Source organism: Tachypleus tridentatus, chromosome 8 (assembly GCF_004210375.1).
Source record: "Tachypleus tridentatus isolate NWPU-2018 chromosome 8, ASM421037v1, whole genome shotgun sequence".
Lineage (NCBI taxonomy): Eukaryota > Metazoa > Arthropoda > Merostomata > Xiphosura > Limulidae > Tachypleus > Tachypleus tridentatus.
In genome coordinates this window covers 41,858,649-41,876,418 of record NC_134832.1, presented here as the reverse complement: position 1 = coordinate 41,876,418, position 17,770 = coordinate 41,858,649, and the positions used below count along the sequence as shown (strand labels likewise).

The 17,770-nt window shown below is 31.7% G+C and overlaps 1 protein-coding gene across 5 annotated transcripts in view; it reads right to left on the bottom strand.

Annotated features, from left to right (window-relative positions):
* Window positions 1–2,801: 2,801 nt before the first annotated feature.
* LOC143222266 (beta-hexosaminidase subunit alpha-like) overlaps window positions 2,802–17,770 on the bottom strand; it is a 31,874-nt gene continuing 16,905 nt past the window's right edge. For all 5 annotated transcript variants that reach the window (XM_076448527.1, XM_076448526.1, XM_076448529.1 and 2 more), the window contains exons 8-14: window positions 14,473–14,677; window positions 14,135–14,221; window positions 11,360–11,432; window positions 9,096–9,267; window positions 8,073–8,163; window positions 7,536–7,640; window positions 2,802–3,219 (exon numbers count right to left, since the gene is read on the bottom strand). In XM_076448527.1, coding sequence (XP_076304642.1) covers window positions 3,153–3,219; window positions 7,536–7,640; window positions 8,073–8,163; window positions 9,096–9,267; window positions 11,360–11,432; window positions 14,135–14,221; window positions 14,473–14,677 — 800 coding nt within the window. In that variant the 3' untranslated portion in view covers window positions 2,802–3,152. The remainder of the gene's footprint in view (window positions 3,220–7,535; window positions 7,641–8,072; window positions 8,164–9,095; window positions 9,268–11,359; window positions 11,433–14,134; window positions 14,222–14,472; window positions 14,678–17,770) is intronic.

The following is a 17,770-nucleotide window of genomic DNA, read 5'->3' as shown; positions in this document are numbered from 1 at the left end:
TCTATAAAATTTTAGTTACATTAAAATCCTAAGTCACCTGCTAGCTGATTGTGAAACTGATACCAGCTCTCATAGTGGTGACATACAGGTATTATTAATGTATCAAAAAATTATGTAAATTTATGATCATACAAGATGTACTCTCATGACCTAACAGAGTGAACAAATACCCTGTTATAAGCTTCCTAAACTAAGTTGTAAGATAGTAGCTAACGATATAGTTAATGAAACACTTCTGTTTGTCCCTTGATATTAGTATTAATACAGAAAAGTGATTTTATTTTTTAATTAGGGTTTTTTCCATACAATTCTTTTTTCCGATTCCATTACTTGAAGTAACTAATATTGATACTTGTTTTATTGTTCATTGCTATCAAGCCATGGCAAGGCACATGTTCATTAATTGTGTTTTTGGCAAATGCTCAATTTTATTTCAAGTATTATCATAGTTTAATAAACTGTTCTTTGTTGAATCCTGGTTGTAGAAGCCTGCTTATTTTAGTTGGTTGCATGTATTTATGAATATATGCTAACAAGCCACAACAGCAACAAGTAACTTAGCAACTAACTTCAGGAAACCTATCAACAACAAAGCATAGCCTAACAAATACAGCAAGTCCATCAACAACTAAAACAGGTACACCAACCACAACAAAAAAAAACAGGTATAGTTTTGTTTTGAGTTGACTCACTTGTTATCAGTATTATTATATCACAAGTTACTGTTTTTACAGTAAGGAGGAATATCTTAATAACAGGTGCAAGTTTTAATGGTGAAGAACTTCCTTTAGTATTAAAACTTCCATACTTGAAAATGATCCTACTAGTGATTAAAACATCACATTTTTAAAATATTCTTCCTTGCTGTAAATGGTGCAACTTGTAATAGAAAATAACTACATTGAAACAATTCTTTCAACCACAGACAACCCAACAACTAAAGCAAGTCTCTGAACCACAACAACTAACAGAAATAACAACTACACTGCAGAAAGTTCTTTGACAACCTATCAACAACTGATAATAACCAATGTAAACTCCTCAAAAACAAACAAGACATAAATTAACAAGTCTTAATACTATCTACTATACATGTTGAAAGTTCCACTTAGGAACTCTAATCAAACACAAGATCATGCTTTACAGTTCATCCATATCTTAGTAGTGTAATATTTACAGAATGATAGCTTAGTAGTTCAACTTTTTACAGAATATGAATCGTAAGACGTTTCAACAAGCTGCATACAAACAGTGAAATTATGTTTGACATACTCAGCCAGAACTCCAGGAATACGTGCAATGATTGGGAAAAGTGAAAGTACACTAACAGGCTCAGACATAATACGGGTAAAACAATCACATTTCCAAAAAGCCTTCACTACATGATCTAGTAACTGACAGTTCAATTCAAGATATCAGATTTTGTGGTAATGCCTCTCAACTTTGTCTGGTATTACAGTAAACTGGACTCATCAACACAGTTGAATGTTTAACACAAAATTTAGCTATAATTTGTAAATGGATCATACAATATTCTACAGCCCAATATAAAAAAATTCTCTCCAAAACTAAATGCTATGAAACAAGAAACAGATATAGAACTATACTTACAAGTTACAAATTTTACTTTTGTGGAAAAAATAACATTTTTTTATGGATACAAAATACAATAATAGGTTACTTAATTGCTACAAGCCTCTGACTGTTTATTCACCTTCTTTTAAAACTTGAAAACTGAACAACATTGGGTAAAGATAGAATAAAAAGTAGAAACAGTCTTTAATAACAATCTTTGATGGCATGCTTTTTCAACCATTTGTATTGTGCACAGTCATGGTAACTTCTGAAAGATTTCCAGACATATGTAGGTTAATTGATCTCAATGTCATCATAACACATGACAAAAAAAACCAACAGAATTTATCATGTTGATACTGAGGAAATGTGGTATTTTTCACTCCCTTGTAGGGGATATGCAACTACTAAACTTCAATAGCTGAGCATTCATTCTACAATCTTTGTAATGGTTAGTAACTACTGTATTACAATATCTGAAACTTGACTGTGAAAAACTTTGTAGTGGTCTGTAACTAGTGTATCAGAATATCCAAACATTTACTGTTACAACGTTTAGTGGTCTGTAACTAGTATATTAGAATATCTGAACATTCACTGTTACAATCTTTATCGTGGTCTGTAACTAATGTATCAGAATATCCAAACATTTACTGTTACGTTTAGTGGTCTGTAACTAGTATATTAGAATATCTGAACATTCACTGTTACAGTCTTTAAAATGCTCTGCAGCTACCACACTACAATATCTAAAGATTCAATACCTATAATCTTTCTATGCTTCTTTAATATACTTCATTGCTTTATAGTCTTCTATAGCTATCACAAAAGATACACACTGTCTGTAGTTGTTGTTATACCATTGTATCTAAAACATTGTAGAATACTGTACTTACAGTTTCTGTTACACCATTGTATCTAAAACATTGTAGAATACTGTGTCTATAGTTTTTGTAAAGAACAAATGATATTCAACATTGTGCCCATTGATATTGTAAAAGTTAGTAATAAGCTGTGATATTGAATAATTTGTCTATAGTGGTTGTAAATTAATAAAATGTTGAATACTGTGTCTATACCCCTTATACTATTACTCTGAATTTTGTATCCATTATGTACTATAATTTAAAATATATATATTGAAAGATTCATATTCTAACAACATTAAAATCAATTATAAAAATAATCAGTATCTAGTTTCACGTTATTTAAATGTCTCTACACCCTTCCTTTTAAAGTTTTATTTATCACTCACACATATAAATACACTTATATGTATTACTCATATATTTCACTGATAATTCAACATCAGATTTTAAAACACTATTATGCCCGAGTATTAAATTTACATAATTTCAATTTGTTTTATATACTATTACATATACATGAATGAAGACAAACAAAAACAAAGTTAACTAAAAGAGAGAAGTCCACATTAATCATGACAAACTGTTTTAAATCCTCATATGACATAATTCACTTATTGAAATTGGTTATACACATAGACCAGAATTACATAAATCTTTAATTTCATCATATGCAGCTCTTAGATCTCGTCACAGTAGATTATGACATTGTTACAACACAGCAAAGTCGCACTCACAGAAACTTGGGCCATTTCCAGGCTGTACACGAAGTCCACGCCTGTTAAAGTAACACACTTTTATGTATTTTAGTTTTTAAAAAAGTTTGTTATAATTGTATAACAACTTATATAACTGAAGATGAGTTATAATGATATAAGTTATGACTGAGGAAAGCTTTCAGGTCATGAACAAACTGTAAAAATTGCTGTGATGTTTTATTATACATAGCTTGACTTAATCTAAAAACCTTTTGATAGCAACAGATGACTTTTGATAGGATGTAACTCGTTAAACAGGTTTTTGGGAACTTTCACAGAGTTGAAACATTTATTTATTAGATAATATAATAATTAGTACAGCAGTCTCCATCAGTAACAAGATGAGCACAAACCTAAGAAAAATACTGTTTACTGATGTTTTTTTTTAAAAATATGCAAGAATAGGCTTCTGTTTCCATCAAAATTTAAGCATATACAGTTTTCATATCTATGATTCAAATAAGTTATAGAAAAGAACATAGTACTTTAATAAATAAACCCACATGAGACAATGGAACATGATACAAAAATGTATGAAAGGAAAGAGATATTACAGGAGAAGAAATAACTTGAATGATAAATGGATATATTATTCTGAGAAATTATTGAAATTAAAGGTTATGTGAAAATGTTTATAATTAATAGTAAACTATAAACTAATACATTTATTTTAATATTAGAAAATTTTCAAAATTATTAAACAGCTGTATAAAAAGGCAAAATAAACAGCAAACAGTTAAGGCTTCAATGTCAATTGTATCACTTATTAATTCTTACCATGAAGCATTATATATATTTGGAAATATATAAAAAAAAAATGTATCCTCAATCCAAAGAGCTTCTATATATATAATATTTCTTTTCTCATATTCCATTAAAAATTTCAAGTTTCATACGGTTATCTTGTTGCTAATGCATCAGGTTGAATAAAATGTTCAGATGTTGATTCAATCTGCATAATATTTTTAATTTATTGAATATGTTTGGAAAATCCTTCAGGTAAGGAATAGCTAGTTTCTCCAATATATGTACACAAAAAGGCACTGTACACATTCTATCACTTTTATTATGGAACAAACTTCATCAAACCAGTCACTTTTGTATAATATTTGTTCCGAGTACAAATCAAGTGAGGTTTAACAGTAGAGCAAACAAGGAGCCATTATAAATTTTTTTCAGGGTTTTTAACTAGTTTTAGGCTTGATTTTCTAATAGCATTACAGTTCCAAGCAGATAGTATCATCTTAGTACAGTATGACCCCTAGTGGTACACTGTTTTCTTTAAAACCTTTGAGCAGTTGTTAGTAGAATAATACTGATTAATAAACTTTAAAATAGTTAAAAAGGTAACAAGTTTTTTAACAAATGTTCTCTGATAGCTACTTTTCCTTGTGTAGTGTGACAAGCTTTATTCAAATTGTCCAACAATAATTTCACATTTAACAGAAGGCTAACAAGTCTCAGCATGTAGGATAACAGGTTTTGTATAGGAGTTTCAGAATACATAAGGGTAAGTACGGATTTAATAAACTTAATATAAGAGGTGAAACTATTTAAGAAAAAAACAAAGATGTCACCAATAGAAAAAAATTCATATGGGTGTCTGGCTGGTTTCAAATTTACATTGCGTAACTGTACCTATTACCTCTAACAAGTGCCTAAAAATTATAGCTATGTTGTTTCCCATAGCAACACCTTCATTTTGTTTATTAAGTTTTTGTTTTTGAACTGAAAATAACTGTTAATCAGAATATCATAAGAAATGTCTTGAGATACCCTCTTGTAGTTTAATACATCCTTTTGGAATCACCTACCATTCTAAAAGCAAGCCACAAGTGCTAAAGCATGAATGACAATTAAAAAATAAAATTCTTATCTGTTTAATCAGATGAGTATGATTGTGCTCATGGATTTAAAAACTTAACAGCACAGTTTTCAGAACAGTTCAGATTTCCAGTGCAGAAACTGTGAAAATAAGACTTTACAAAAAATTAATCATTGAGAAATAATCAGTATGATTTTGTATTTTTAATAAGTATAAATACAATAAAAATCATGTAATATTATCTGCACAGCATACTAAAAAAATATTTAATTTTACCTGAACTGCTATTATAAATTACAAACATTGATTCTCACCCATAACTTGATATTTAAAAACACCATATTTAAGACACTTAACTTCATTAAATAATGACAAAATATTATTTTTAAAATATTTGCGAGTAAAAAAAATGCTCTAATACAGTCAGAATTATTACTTTTTATTTAAGTTTGAAACTTATCATTTTCCAATAATAAAAATGTATTTATATTAGGTTCTTACATCCTCTTACATTCTTGTTCAGTGCTGCCTTCTAAATACAATACTTTTATTTACATGACACAAACATTGAACTCCTATGTACTCCACAATCAGCATGGTTTGAGTGATTCTTGCATATAAATCACCATGCTGCAGCTCTTCACCAATTAGTGTGACATCTTTCCGACACATGTGATCTCTCTATTTGATTCTACCAAACTAGCACTTCAAATTTCGGCAGAAAATGTAAGTACCAGTTTTCAGTGATAAAAGAAAGAAAGAAAAGAGTGAGAAGAGGTCAGTACCAATCACAAATACACTTTCAATAGAGAAAAATCATAACTTCTGACATGGTACATTACTTCTGTTCACATAAATGGCTAGAATACCACAGTGAATAGGTGTAGAGACCAGTGCTAGAGAAGAAAAGAAATATTCTTTGAATGAATCCAAAGAATACCCTAAAAGGGGAGATCCTTGTAGTAGAGAATTATATGTGCAGAACTGTACAACTTCTGTACCAGGCATAATCAATGCCCAGTGTGGAAAAAGGGAACACAGACATAGGATTTTAAGGGAGAATGCCCAACACTGGTATTTGGTTGACAATAGCTCAACTGAACCAGCCGAATGACCCTGGGGCAGGAGCACCCCAAGGCCAAAGTAGTGTGTTGGGGTTGGACCCTTCAACCACCAGGATCTTCTTCTCCCCTTTACAGGTTGTCATGCACTGCTAATATATTATGGATGTTCATATTCCAGAGGAGGTAACCTGAAAAGGCAGAACCTTTTAAGGGAGGTCCTCTCATCACATACAGGAATCCACACTAAGGGGAATCAAGTGGAGAAAAAGAGCCAGAACAGATATTATCCCAAATGAGTTTGACAGTTTGAGTAGGAAAATGAACCATATCGAGTTGATCCCAGATCCAGGAGTCGTCACAAATTAATTGTAACAAGTATAAAGTATAATTAATTGAGAAAATAAAAAGTTATTGCATTTTAAAGATAATAAGTGTGTATTTACAAAAAAAAAATTCAGTTGATAGTATTTGTTGAAGAAACAATGTATTTAACCTAAATCATGATTTACTAGTAATTTAAATGGCAGGTGAATCTAAAGTTACAAAGATTCATGTTAAGCCTAATCTAACATTGTAGCACAAAGAATATCACTAAACATTAATAACCAAATGCTCTCCTTACAAGTATTACGTACAAATCGAACTAAATGTACTTTATTGAAACTAAATAGCTGCAAATAATTCCAAATGTGTGGCATCCCAAACTCTATGACCAACAAAAGTCAAGTCATATGATGATCAATCTCCCAATGCATTAACGTGGGCAATTCGTCAGTTGAGTACTGCGATATGAAGCCTGAGTAATTGTGCTAGAAGTAGATGATGACATATTTGCAGTGAAAACCCCACAAAATATGAATAACAATAGAGTTATCATGTAAACCCAGAAACATGAAGCAGAAAGAAAATAGAAAATATCTCCATTTTGCATGAAATGAAAAAGAAAAAAGATGAAGAGATAAACAAAACCCATCTTGATGATAGCATTGCCACATGAGAAGTGATAGTTTGGTATAATCAAATAGAGGGAAATATATTTATTAGGTGTCTCACATTCCTATTGGTGGAGGATTGTCATAAGATGATTTGCATGCAAGATGAAGTTGAATTAATACAATCATGGGGTATGTGGGAACTCAAACTTGTGACAAGCAAGAAGTTTTGCACACAGAGAACAGAATTGAATGAGAATAGCTCTTTATGTGAGAGGAGGTGTAAGATTAATGCACGAGGTACTCACCAGTCTAAGAAAGGATTAATTAAAGCATAGGACAGTAATACAATTTAAAATATTAATAAAAATTACACATACTTTAGTCAAAAAGTATAAATTAAATGTTTTTGATAAATTATTTCCTTTTGTTTTAAACACTCTGTAAACATAAAGAACCTATTTACAATTATATACACTATGTTGTAAAATATGCAATGATATTTGAATTCTTACTTCAACATTCGGCAACGATGTTCTTCAAAACGTGGTGTTGCTTTGTTTACATCTTTAAGATCTGCCACACTCCAAAGACGTTCTGCAACTGCTGCAGCTCTGGGCCTTTAAAAAACAAAAATGATCACAGTTTTTTATCTCAACATGTTTTAAGTTCAGTTTCTTTCAACTGGTTCTAGAAAATACTTTTATATTATATACTTGGAGCTACGAAGTTTTCCACTCACTTTATTTTTAATTTTTAACACTACACAAACAAAAACTAGTAATTACTTGAAGGTCAGGCAAGTTTGTTTTGAGAGTTCTAATTTTCACATAGGCAGGGTTTAAACACCTTTACATCATAATTCATTACAAATATAAGAGAATCATGGAAATCCTGTATTCTACCACATGTAATTTTCTACTCACTAACGTATATAGTGTTAAGAAATTAATCCTCTTCGATTGTTTGGTGCTATATTTAACAAAAAAAAAACAAACATAGAATAATGTAATCTTTGACAAGAGTTTAAGAACATGAATTCAGTGACCTACCAGGTACGAGATATTAGATTTGTTCCATCTACAAACTCTCCCCACATGCAGACTTCTCCTCCCATGATCAAACTCTTCTGATATTCAGTACCTTAAGGAGAAATGTACAGATTAAAAAAATAACTTTCACTTAAACAAGTCTTTTATATGTTACATATAAATGTAAGCATGCATTTTATTAACCAGTATTACGTAATGGTGTATCAGCATATATGTTACTAATAAGTATCATGTAATGATGTGTGAGAATTCATTTCATTAACAAGTATCACGTGTGTAAGCATACATTTTACTAACAAGTATTATGACAATGTAAACCTTTAATTGAGATTTCCTCTGTTTTTGTTTCTTCATTTGAAAAAAAAACCTTAATTTATCGATTCTTGATTTCATGAACTTCTTCGTTTTGAATAATTATTAAATTAAATTATTATTTCAACCAACTATAATGGATTTATTACATAACTATAAAAAAAATATTATATCAACCAACTATAATGGATTTATTACATAACTATAAAAAAGTATCTTATATCAACCAACAACTATAATGGATTTATTACATAACTATAAAAAAAGTATCTTATATCAACCAACAACTATAATGGATTTATTACATAACTATAAAAAAAGTATCTTATATCAACCAACAACTATAATGGAGTTATTACATAATTATAAAAAAAAGTATCTTATATCCACCAACAACTATAATGGTGTTATTATATAATTATAAAAAAAAGTATCTTATACCCACCAACAACTATAATGGTGTTATTACATAACTATAAAAAAGTATCTTATGTCAACCAACAACTATAATGGAGTTATTATAATTATACAAAAAAAAGGTATCTTTGTATCAATCAACAACTATAATGGAATTATTACATAGTTTTAATATTTTGTACTTCAAAAAATTTGACAACAGCATCCCACAAAAACCAATTTGATTTCTGCTCTCAATGACTGTATGAGTGTGATGTAATCTGTTCAGAAGTCATAAAACAGTTTTTAAAGTACCATTGAATTCCTGAGGATCACAAGTATAGTATTTTGGCCAGTCTTTTCCATAGCTGATGTAATTCAGATACCAACAGGTGGACAGAAGTGTCTTATAACCCATGGATGTGACTTTCTGCAACTCCTGCACCTGTGGATCTTTCCAGACATGGACAACAGTATTGGGATCAACCTGAAAGAAAGTCCATTTCTCTGAAGAAGGCCTTAATTTGAGGTCACAAAAACATCATTATCAGTAAAGATAACAATCAGACAAATTTATCAAATGCAGTCACTAAACTGGTTTATCATGTAACTGGCATTCCATCCTTCCATACCACCCCTTAGTAACTAATACCTTAGACTTCCAGTAAAAATCCTAGTAAGTAACATGAATGGTAAGTGTTTTATTTGATTCTAACATTAGTTGGACTATACAGTTTACTTATATATAGAAGATATTCATAATAATAAATCAGTTAATTATGTTCCATTAACATATTCTGCATGGAAAACAACATCTCATAGTTAGAACTAATTACTAAGACTACATTAGTCTAAACTGACCTAACATTTATATAACTGTACAAGTGTCTTAGCCATAAATGAAAGCTATTCAGAAAGGAGATGCATTAATTTGAAAAGCTAAAAAAATATATGAAAAAAAATGTTTCAAAGCAATTGACAGAGTAAACACTTATCAGTAGCAGCCTTTTTGCAATATATAGCAATTCATAATTATTTGGAATTAAGCATATTTTCATTACAAGTCTTTCTTTTATTCTTTCTCCCAGTTTCCACTTAGACACAGAACCAAATTAGATGTGGTCTAAAGTATGTCTCCTCCCAGCAAGATAAAAAAAAAAAAAGCAAGGAATAGTAAGACCAGAAGCCATAAGTTGTTGTTTTCATTGCAAAATCATATCCCTAAATCCATCTGTTCTCTCCTTATGAAAGAAAGTTTATTCATGCTGTCAACAAAACACGTAACAAAAGTTTAGACCCACATCATTTTATCAGTAGATAAACTACTGCCATATGAAAATCATTAGAAGAAATCTGACTTGTGCAAACTTGCCATTATAACTATGATTGCTATTAGAGAAAGTGAGATGACATTCATATCTGTATATAAAAATCAATAAAACATGGCCAACGATAGAGAGTTCAGCCTATAAAAGTGTGTGTGGAAATGACCAATTTGACTAAAACAGCAAAATTACAAATGCAATGACTAACTCTTAAGTGATCTATCCAGAAGATTTTGTTTAGTAATCTGAACTTTTAAATATAGAAACAGGACAAAATACAAAAATAACTTAAATTTCTTTGTTAATTTAACCATCCATCTAAGAATGTCTTACACTTTTAAGAACAATGACATGCATGATCCAGGAGCTATCACTGAAACAGGTGTTGCAGTAAACAAGTTCTTCCGTGTAACATTGGGCTATAATGTCACAACTCTCCCATAATAATCTAAAACAGTGGTTCCTAACCAGGGGTGCGAGATAACATTTTTCCTTTTTCAAATGATTTGTTTTTGTTTATATATCATTAAAAAATAATTATAAAAATTTGTTTTGGCCACCTTCACCTTTATTCTTAAATAAATAATTACTGTGAGGGGTGCAAGAACATTAACATTTTTTCAGGGTGCGGGGCATAAAAAAGGTTGGGAACCACTGAATTCTAAAACGTTAAAGTTCACATCCTCATAAATTTACTGTTATAGACATAGACAAACTGGCAGCTTCTTCTCTTATTATTATTATATCTTTTACTTAGAAAAAATCCCTAAAATGGTGAAGGTTTTTAGCAAACTGTAGAACATAACTACAAATGACCACCTTCCAAGAAATGTCTAAGTTCAAAAGTAGCACCTCTAAAAATCTGTCCAATTAAGTTTCACTATGAGATAAATTTTATTCATGTAGGTATCTATCCTTAATGAGATTGTTTTAAAAATGCTGTTGAAAGAACAGACTGTATAATGTCTATTTTTTCAACATTTTGGAATGACAAAAAAGCAAATGAAATATATGCAGTCTGACAAGTACAGCCCAATCACATCTGTCCATAACAGTTCTTACATATGGTATCACTACTATAAACTTAAAATAAAAAGAGCAAACATTTCTTTTTAAACTGATTTAATTAAGTTTAATCTTCATAAGGTAATGTTTCCAATTTTAATTTTCTTGTGGAGACACCTTATGCATTAAAAAGGTTAGTTTGAAAACAGATAATGTTTAGTACAGAAGACATAATGTTTGCTAACTTACCTTAACACCATTGTCTAAAACTTCCTGCCAAATAGTGTAGCTCTTTTTTAGAGACTGAAGAATATTAACCAGTCTGTTGCAAAAAATCAAGTAAAAAATTACTTAGTTTGTTACTTTCACTTTAGTTCACCATAATGCAAAGTGCATTTATTACAAATTATTTCAGTTTAATCCAAACAGTTGTAGTTCCTTGTCTCTTATGCAATGGTACAAATATGTTATCTCAAATTTATCTGAAATTAATAATATTAATTAAGTCCACTTATTGGCCCTCAAAAACTTAATTGTAGGATAAAGTGAAAGTACCATCAATACTTCAAATTCAATTTTTAACAAATTATCTATAAATATTTTTATCACATTATCAACCTCAATGTTACTCTTGATACTGTTGTCAAAAAAAACTTGTATTTCATTATAATCCAGGCTAACATCAAAATTTCAAATTATGAAATAGACAATACTTTGAAAAATTCAACAACTAAACAACTCACTCTTTAATGTTGTCCTTTATTAAAGAATTATAGTTTTGTATAGTATTTGATAGCAAGATCAAACTCTGACATTGACATTCTGATCAATATCACAAACAGCAAAAACTGATCACTATAATTTGGAATGTAAAAAAAACGTTTAACCTCTATCAGGAAAAGAAATATGTCAGGATATAAATAATCTATTCTAGCAAAAAAAAAAAACTCCAAACCATTGATTTGAGCATTGCAGGTCTTGAAAAAGAAGGTATGGCCTGTATAATATAATAGGTGGTTCTCCTGCTAAACCAAACATGGGCATCTAGAGGAACTTTTCTACAACGGGGGTGGGACAAAGTTGGAATCAAGGAACCATCAATGAACCCATCTTCAAACCTTTACCATTACAGTCAAGACAAACTCCTGTCGTCAGATTTGGTGAATTTAATATTTGTAAGGTTAGTTTATGCCATATTGAAGACTTTCAGCTATATATACTTCAAAATAGTAAATCTTGGTTTCTTCTATTAAGTTTTTACCATATATGGTAATTTCACCTTATACATAACAACTGCTCATATGAACATAGTAACTTGAGTTTGCATAAAGAACAATATTTCAATAAAATTTATTGTGTTCACATAGCTTAACACAAAAAATGCACCAGTAGTTTTGATAACCTATTGCTGGTACTATTGGCAGATGGCAACAGCTTGAGCAAGATCATGCCACATCAGGGCTCAGAGGATGCTGGTAAGACCACATTGGTTCCTTTGATGACTTGAGTGAGAATTGCCATGTCTAAAATCTAAAAATCTATTATGGTAGAGACATTATTATACATTTACCTTCAGAGTAGACATCTAAAGATTTCAAGTAAAACTTCTGACAAACCTGGTGATTTATTGGAGCTGAAAAATTAATTGCAATAAGTAGTGTGAAATTGAAAACTTTTCAATTCATATACATATGATAAATTAATAAAGAAATAATTATGTTTCTGATGATCAAGGAGAGACAGATGATCAGTTATTAAAGACATAATGAACAATTTCTGTCAGATTACAATGAATTAAAACCACTGAAAGATGCTCAAGAACTATGTGCAACAAGCCACCTGAAAAAGACTTGATTAATTATCACAGTATGGTTTTTTACCATAAATTTTGTGATTGGAGACAGCTTTTGTAATGTTATTTTTGACCATCATTCACAGCTGGTGTAAATATTCATAACTTTTTCTAGATTATCAACTAGTGAAAACTGCCAGTGATCTTTTTCAGCTACTAGCTGGCTAAACAGTAAAATACACTGGCTTCATGCCATTTAGCTATTGTTAATTTCAAACCCAAACCTTGCTCACTACTGAAAGAATATCACTGATCAGAATTAGGTGGGCATGATGAAAGAGCTGCATGATCCTAATAAATTGGTTTTTGAGGTCATTGTCATTGTCTGATCTGCTGATGACAGTTGAAGTGCCTCATAAATAACCCACACACTTCCTTTAATTAATGATCTTTAGAAAACTTGAATCCAATTTCTATTTTATATCAATTTCTTCCTGAACTAAGCTCACTCTGATGGACTCCTTAAATGACACTCTTGTATCATCATGAATCAAACAGCATCACTGATTCCATGAGTGTATAGCATTAGTATTTATTCTTGATGAGAAGTGAACTCATAACTCATGGAAATATTAACATATTCTACATATAACTTGATTAACCAGGTTTTACTGTCACAAAAAGGTGACATAATAGAGACTAAGATAATGAACAGAATCAGTAAAATCAATATTGCCTAAAACGTTTCAGTGAATTCATCTACAACATTTAAATTCTAGTATATGCACCTTAAACTAGACAAGTGAGCAAGCTAGGTTTACTAAGATTGATGATATCTAAAGCTAAAGAAATATTTTTATAGCAACTGACAACTATTTTACATAAATATGACAAGTCTTTAGTATGACATGTGATGTATTGGACATTCACAGCATTAACACTCTACCTGTACAAAATCAAACAACTAAAACATTGACAAATTTGGCTTGAAACTTTAGGCTTACCTCACGAACTGTTACTTTGACTAGACAACAAAAGCAAACCGTGTGTGTGTGTTTATGTGTGTGTGTGTGTGTGTGTGTGTGTGTGTGTGTGTGTGTGTGAGATAGGGTTTTATGTAACAGCAAATGATATATTAAGCATGTGTTCACAATGGGTGAAAATATACACATATTTTCAGGAAATTAAGCATCACGGTGAGAAAAAATTTTAGTTGCAAAACACATTCTTACTTTTGCTCATAGTATCCTTCCAACTTGGAATAATCACTACCAAATGCATGCTTCTTCATGAAGTCGGTTATATTGGGATTACTTTTCCTGAAAGTTATTCAAGTTTGCATTAGTCGTCACATGTACAACAACAACACAGCCACACTGTGGGCACAGTAAATATTTACCGACTGCATATGATATTTTCCTCATCCTAATCAATGAATCTAATGTAGTGGCTTAAAAGTAAATTCTGAACTAAAAACACACTTGTTATTTTGAAAAAAATCAATTTGTTCATATAAAGATCTGGGTTTGATACTTCAGAAAGGTTTTGTGAATATCAACGATATTCTTACCAACAGCTGAAATCAACCTCATCTCCCCCCAAGTGAACATAGTTGTCAGGAAATACTTTAGTTATTTCACCAAAAAATTCAGTCAAGAAGTCATAAGAGCTCTGCAAAATAGGGTTAATGGGTCCAAAATTTCCATTAGGCTTTCCTTCACTATAGCATGGTGTTAAGAGGCCAGGCTGTCCTTTACCCCAAGACTGGGTATGTCCTGTTAATGGAAGAAAAATGGAAAATATATTTTTTTCATCATCTAAAGTTGGTCTTATATACTTCTGTATCCATAACAGTTTCAGTTATTACAATAAAACTTTAAAAATGTTTAGGAGTTTCGGTGGATCTAGTAACCATAGCTTATAAAAATACAAACATATTGTTTGTATCCCTATGAATATTCTCCCAATTTTTTACTACCTTCCCTTTGAACCTTTATGAAAAATTCATCTCATTTAAATACTTCCATTGTAACTTCTGATAGTTACTAATGTAATGAATTTAATAAAAAGAATGTTAATAAATGGAAGTTGGAAATATCACAATTTATAATATTTACATATGCATTACTATGACACAAAATAAGACACGATTTAATTGAAATATTTTTGGTAAATGTCAGTACTTTTCTATCAAAATGTATGTACTTCCTTCAACTAACAGTAACATTCCTTCACCTTCATATAAAAGCTAGGAGAGTAACCAGTGTTACTCAGATGAAAATGGCTCCAACTGATTTAGTTCTTTATTTACATGTTAATATATTTATTTGCCTTAGGTCTTCTTTGTATACTATTTTTTATCAAAAGTGAAGAAAGAGAGATTGTTTTCATTTATAACAGCCCTCTTGATCACACATTACAAAAAAAAAAAAGCCAGTCTTTTCAAGTTCAGACCAATTTTTCATCTAATTTGCCAAAAATTACTAAATTGGTGTCTTTGGCCTGAATGTACAGCAGGAAAATAGTTGGTTGGTTGATTTAGTGTTTTATGACACAAGGCAGCTAGGCTATCTGCGACAAATGTCCGGAAAAAGGTAAAAATAAAGTAAATGTAGTAAAATTCATAAAAGGAAATGAAGGTAAAACAAAACAGCATTGAAAAACAGAAAAAGCATAAAACCAATGCTGACACCAAGTCTACAATGTTAAGAGAGAAAGCAGAGTAAGAGAAGTTGTAAAGGACTTTCTGTATCACAATGGTAATGATCAGAAACCACCAGGAAGACTAACAGGTAAGTACAAGAACCACTGTCAGTCACCTGAAGTTGGAAATTCCAGTCCTGGTTCCGGGTTATGTATCATCACAGCCATTATCAAAAGGAAAAGTAATAAAAGTTTTAACAGACATGCAGCAAAATTGTAATAATAACTCGCCAGGATGACTAACGGGTAGTTCAAACAGCAGCGTTAGTCACCTGAAGTTGGTCTTTTCAGTCCTGGTGTCGAGTTAATTAATGTCATGGCCGTTTTCCAATTTCAAATCGAAGAAGAGATTGAGACCCTTAAAAGGGAACCACAATTAAAAATGTGTAATGAATAAATATCAAACACTTAAATGACATTAAAAAGATTAATGGCCATTAAAAAACTAAAAACTTTATCAAGATGAACAGTGTCACCATCACCAATAACACTGTCCAATGTTACAGACAAACCCTGGGACAAAACATGTTTAAAATAGTGCCGTCATTGAGAGTTGTAACGATGGCAAGAAAGTAAAATGTGACTTAGTGATTTGAGTGTTACACAAACTACACACTAGTGCATCATTACCAGATAAAATAAAACAATGAGTTAAAAAACTGTGATCAATGCGTAGTCTAGTTAAAACAACTTCCTCCTTCCAAACCTTACGGAAGCTAGATGGCCAAAGTTCAATATAGGGTTTTGGAGTACTGCTTAGCTCAATATGATCCAGAGCAAGAGAAATGGCATACAGTTCAGCAGTGAACACAGAAGCTGTAGACGGGATTCTGCATGCAACCACCGAACCACTACAAACCATGGCAGAGCCCACAGAGTTACCTGATTTGGAACCATCCGTATAAATTGGAATGGAAAGATTGTTTGAAAGATATTCAGTAAAGAAAAGACGGTACTTCCCATCAGGAGTATCTGCCTTTCTCAAATGACTTAAAGAAAGGTCACTTTTGGAGACTGTAACAAGCCATGGGGGGGATGGGCTGACCAGTGGGTTCTACAATGTTATCCAAGGACAGACCCAATTCATTCAATTGCATCTGTACATGAATGCCAAAGGAGCAATGACAGATCGTTTCTTCTGAAAAAGTATGGCTCACTGAGGAAGGAAAGCACATCTCCAGGTTGGATGCTATGGTAAGGAACGAAGTTTCGAAGAATATAGTACAGACATTTGCAAACGGCGAAGGTGCAGAGAAGGTTCATGAGATTCTACATATAACCTCTGAACTGGGGAGGTGTGGAAAGCCCCAGTGCATAGTTGAAGTCCTTGATGATGAATGGGGTTCAGCATCTTTATGGCTGAGGGTCTGGCAGAGCCATAAACCATTGATCCATAGTTGAGTTTCAACTGAATAAGAGCACAATATATCTTTAACATAAAACATCAATCCGCTCCCCAACTGGTGGTAGAGATGTTCAGTGCTCTTGTGCATTTGACCCATAGCTGCTTTAAGTGTAGTATAAAGGTCAAAAAGATAAGCCCCAAGAACTTGGTCTCAGGGACCACTGGCAGTGAAACTTCATCAATACGAAGTTCAGGATCAGGGTGAATACCCCATTAGTGACAAAAGTGCATGCAAATGGTTTTAGAGACAGAAATTAAAGCCATTCACCATGGTCCACTTCAGTACACGATTGAGAGCAGTTTGTAGTTGCTACTCAATACATCTCATGTTCGATGATTGACACGAGATGTAAAAGTCATCAACATAAAGCCCGTTTGCAACAGTGAGAGGGAGTTGTTCAGTGATGGCATTAATCTTTATACTGAAAAGTGTGACACTCAAAACACAGCCCTAAGGGACCCCAAGTTCCTGTACAAAAGAACGGGAAAGTGTCAAACTCACACAAACTTGGAATCTCCTGTCCATTAAAAATTTTTATTAAAAATGGGTAAATGGCAACGTAACCTATATATATGGAGGTCTCACAAAATGCCATACTTCGATGTTGTGTCATAAGCCTTCTCAATGTCAAAAAATATTGATACAAGATGTTGTCGTTTGAGAAAGGCTTCTCTGATTGACATTTCAAGTCGAATTAGGTAGTGGACTGGTGGAGTGCTGTCGTCAGAACTCACGCTGGGTGGGTAAGAGGAGGTTGTT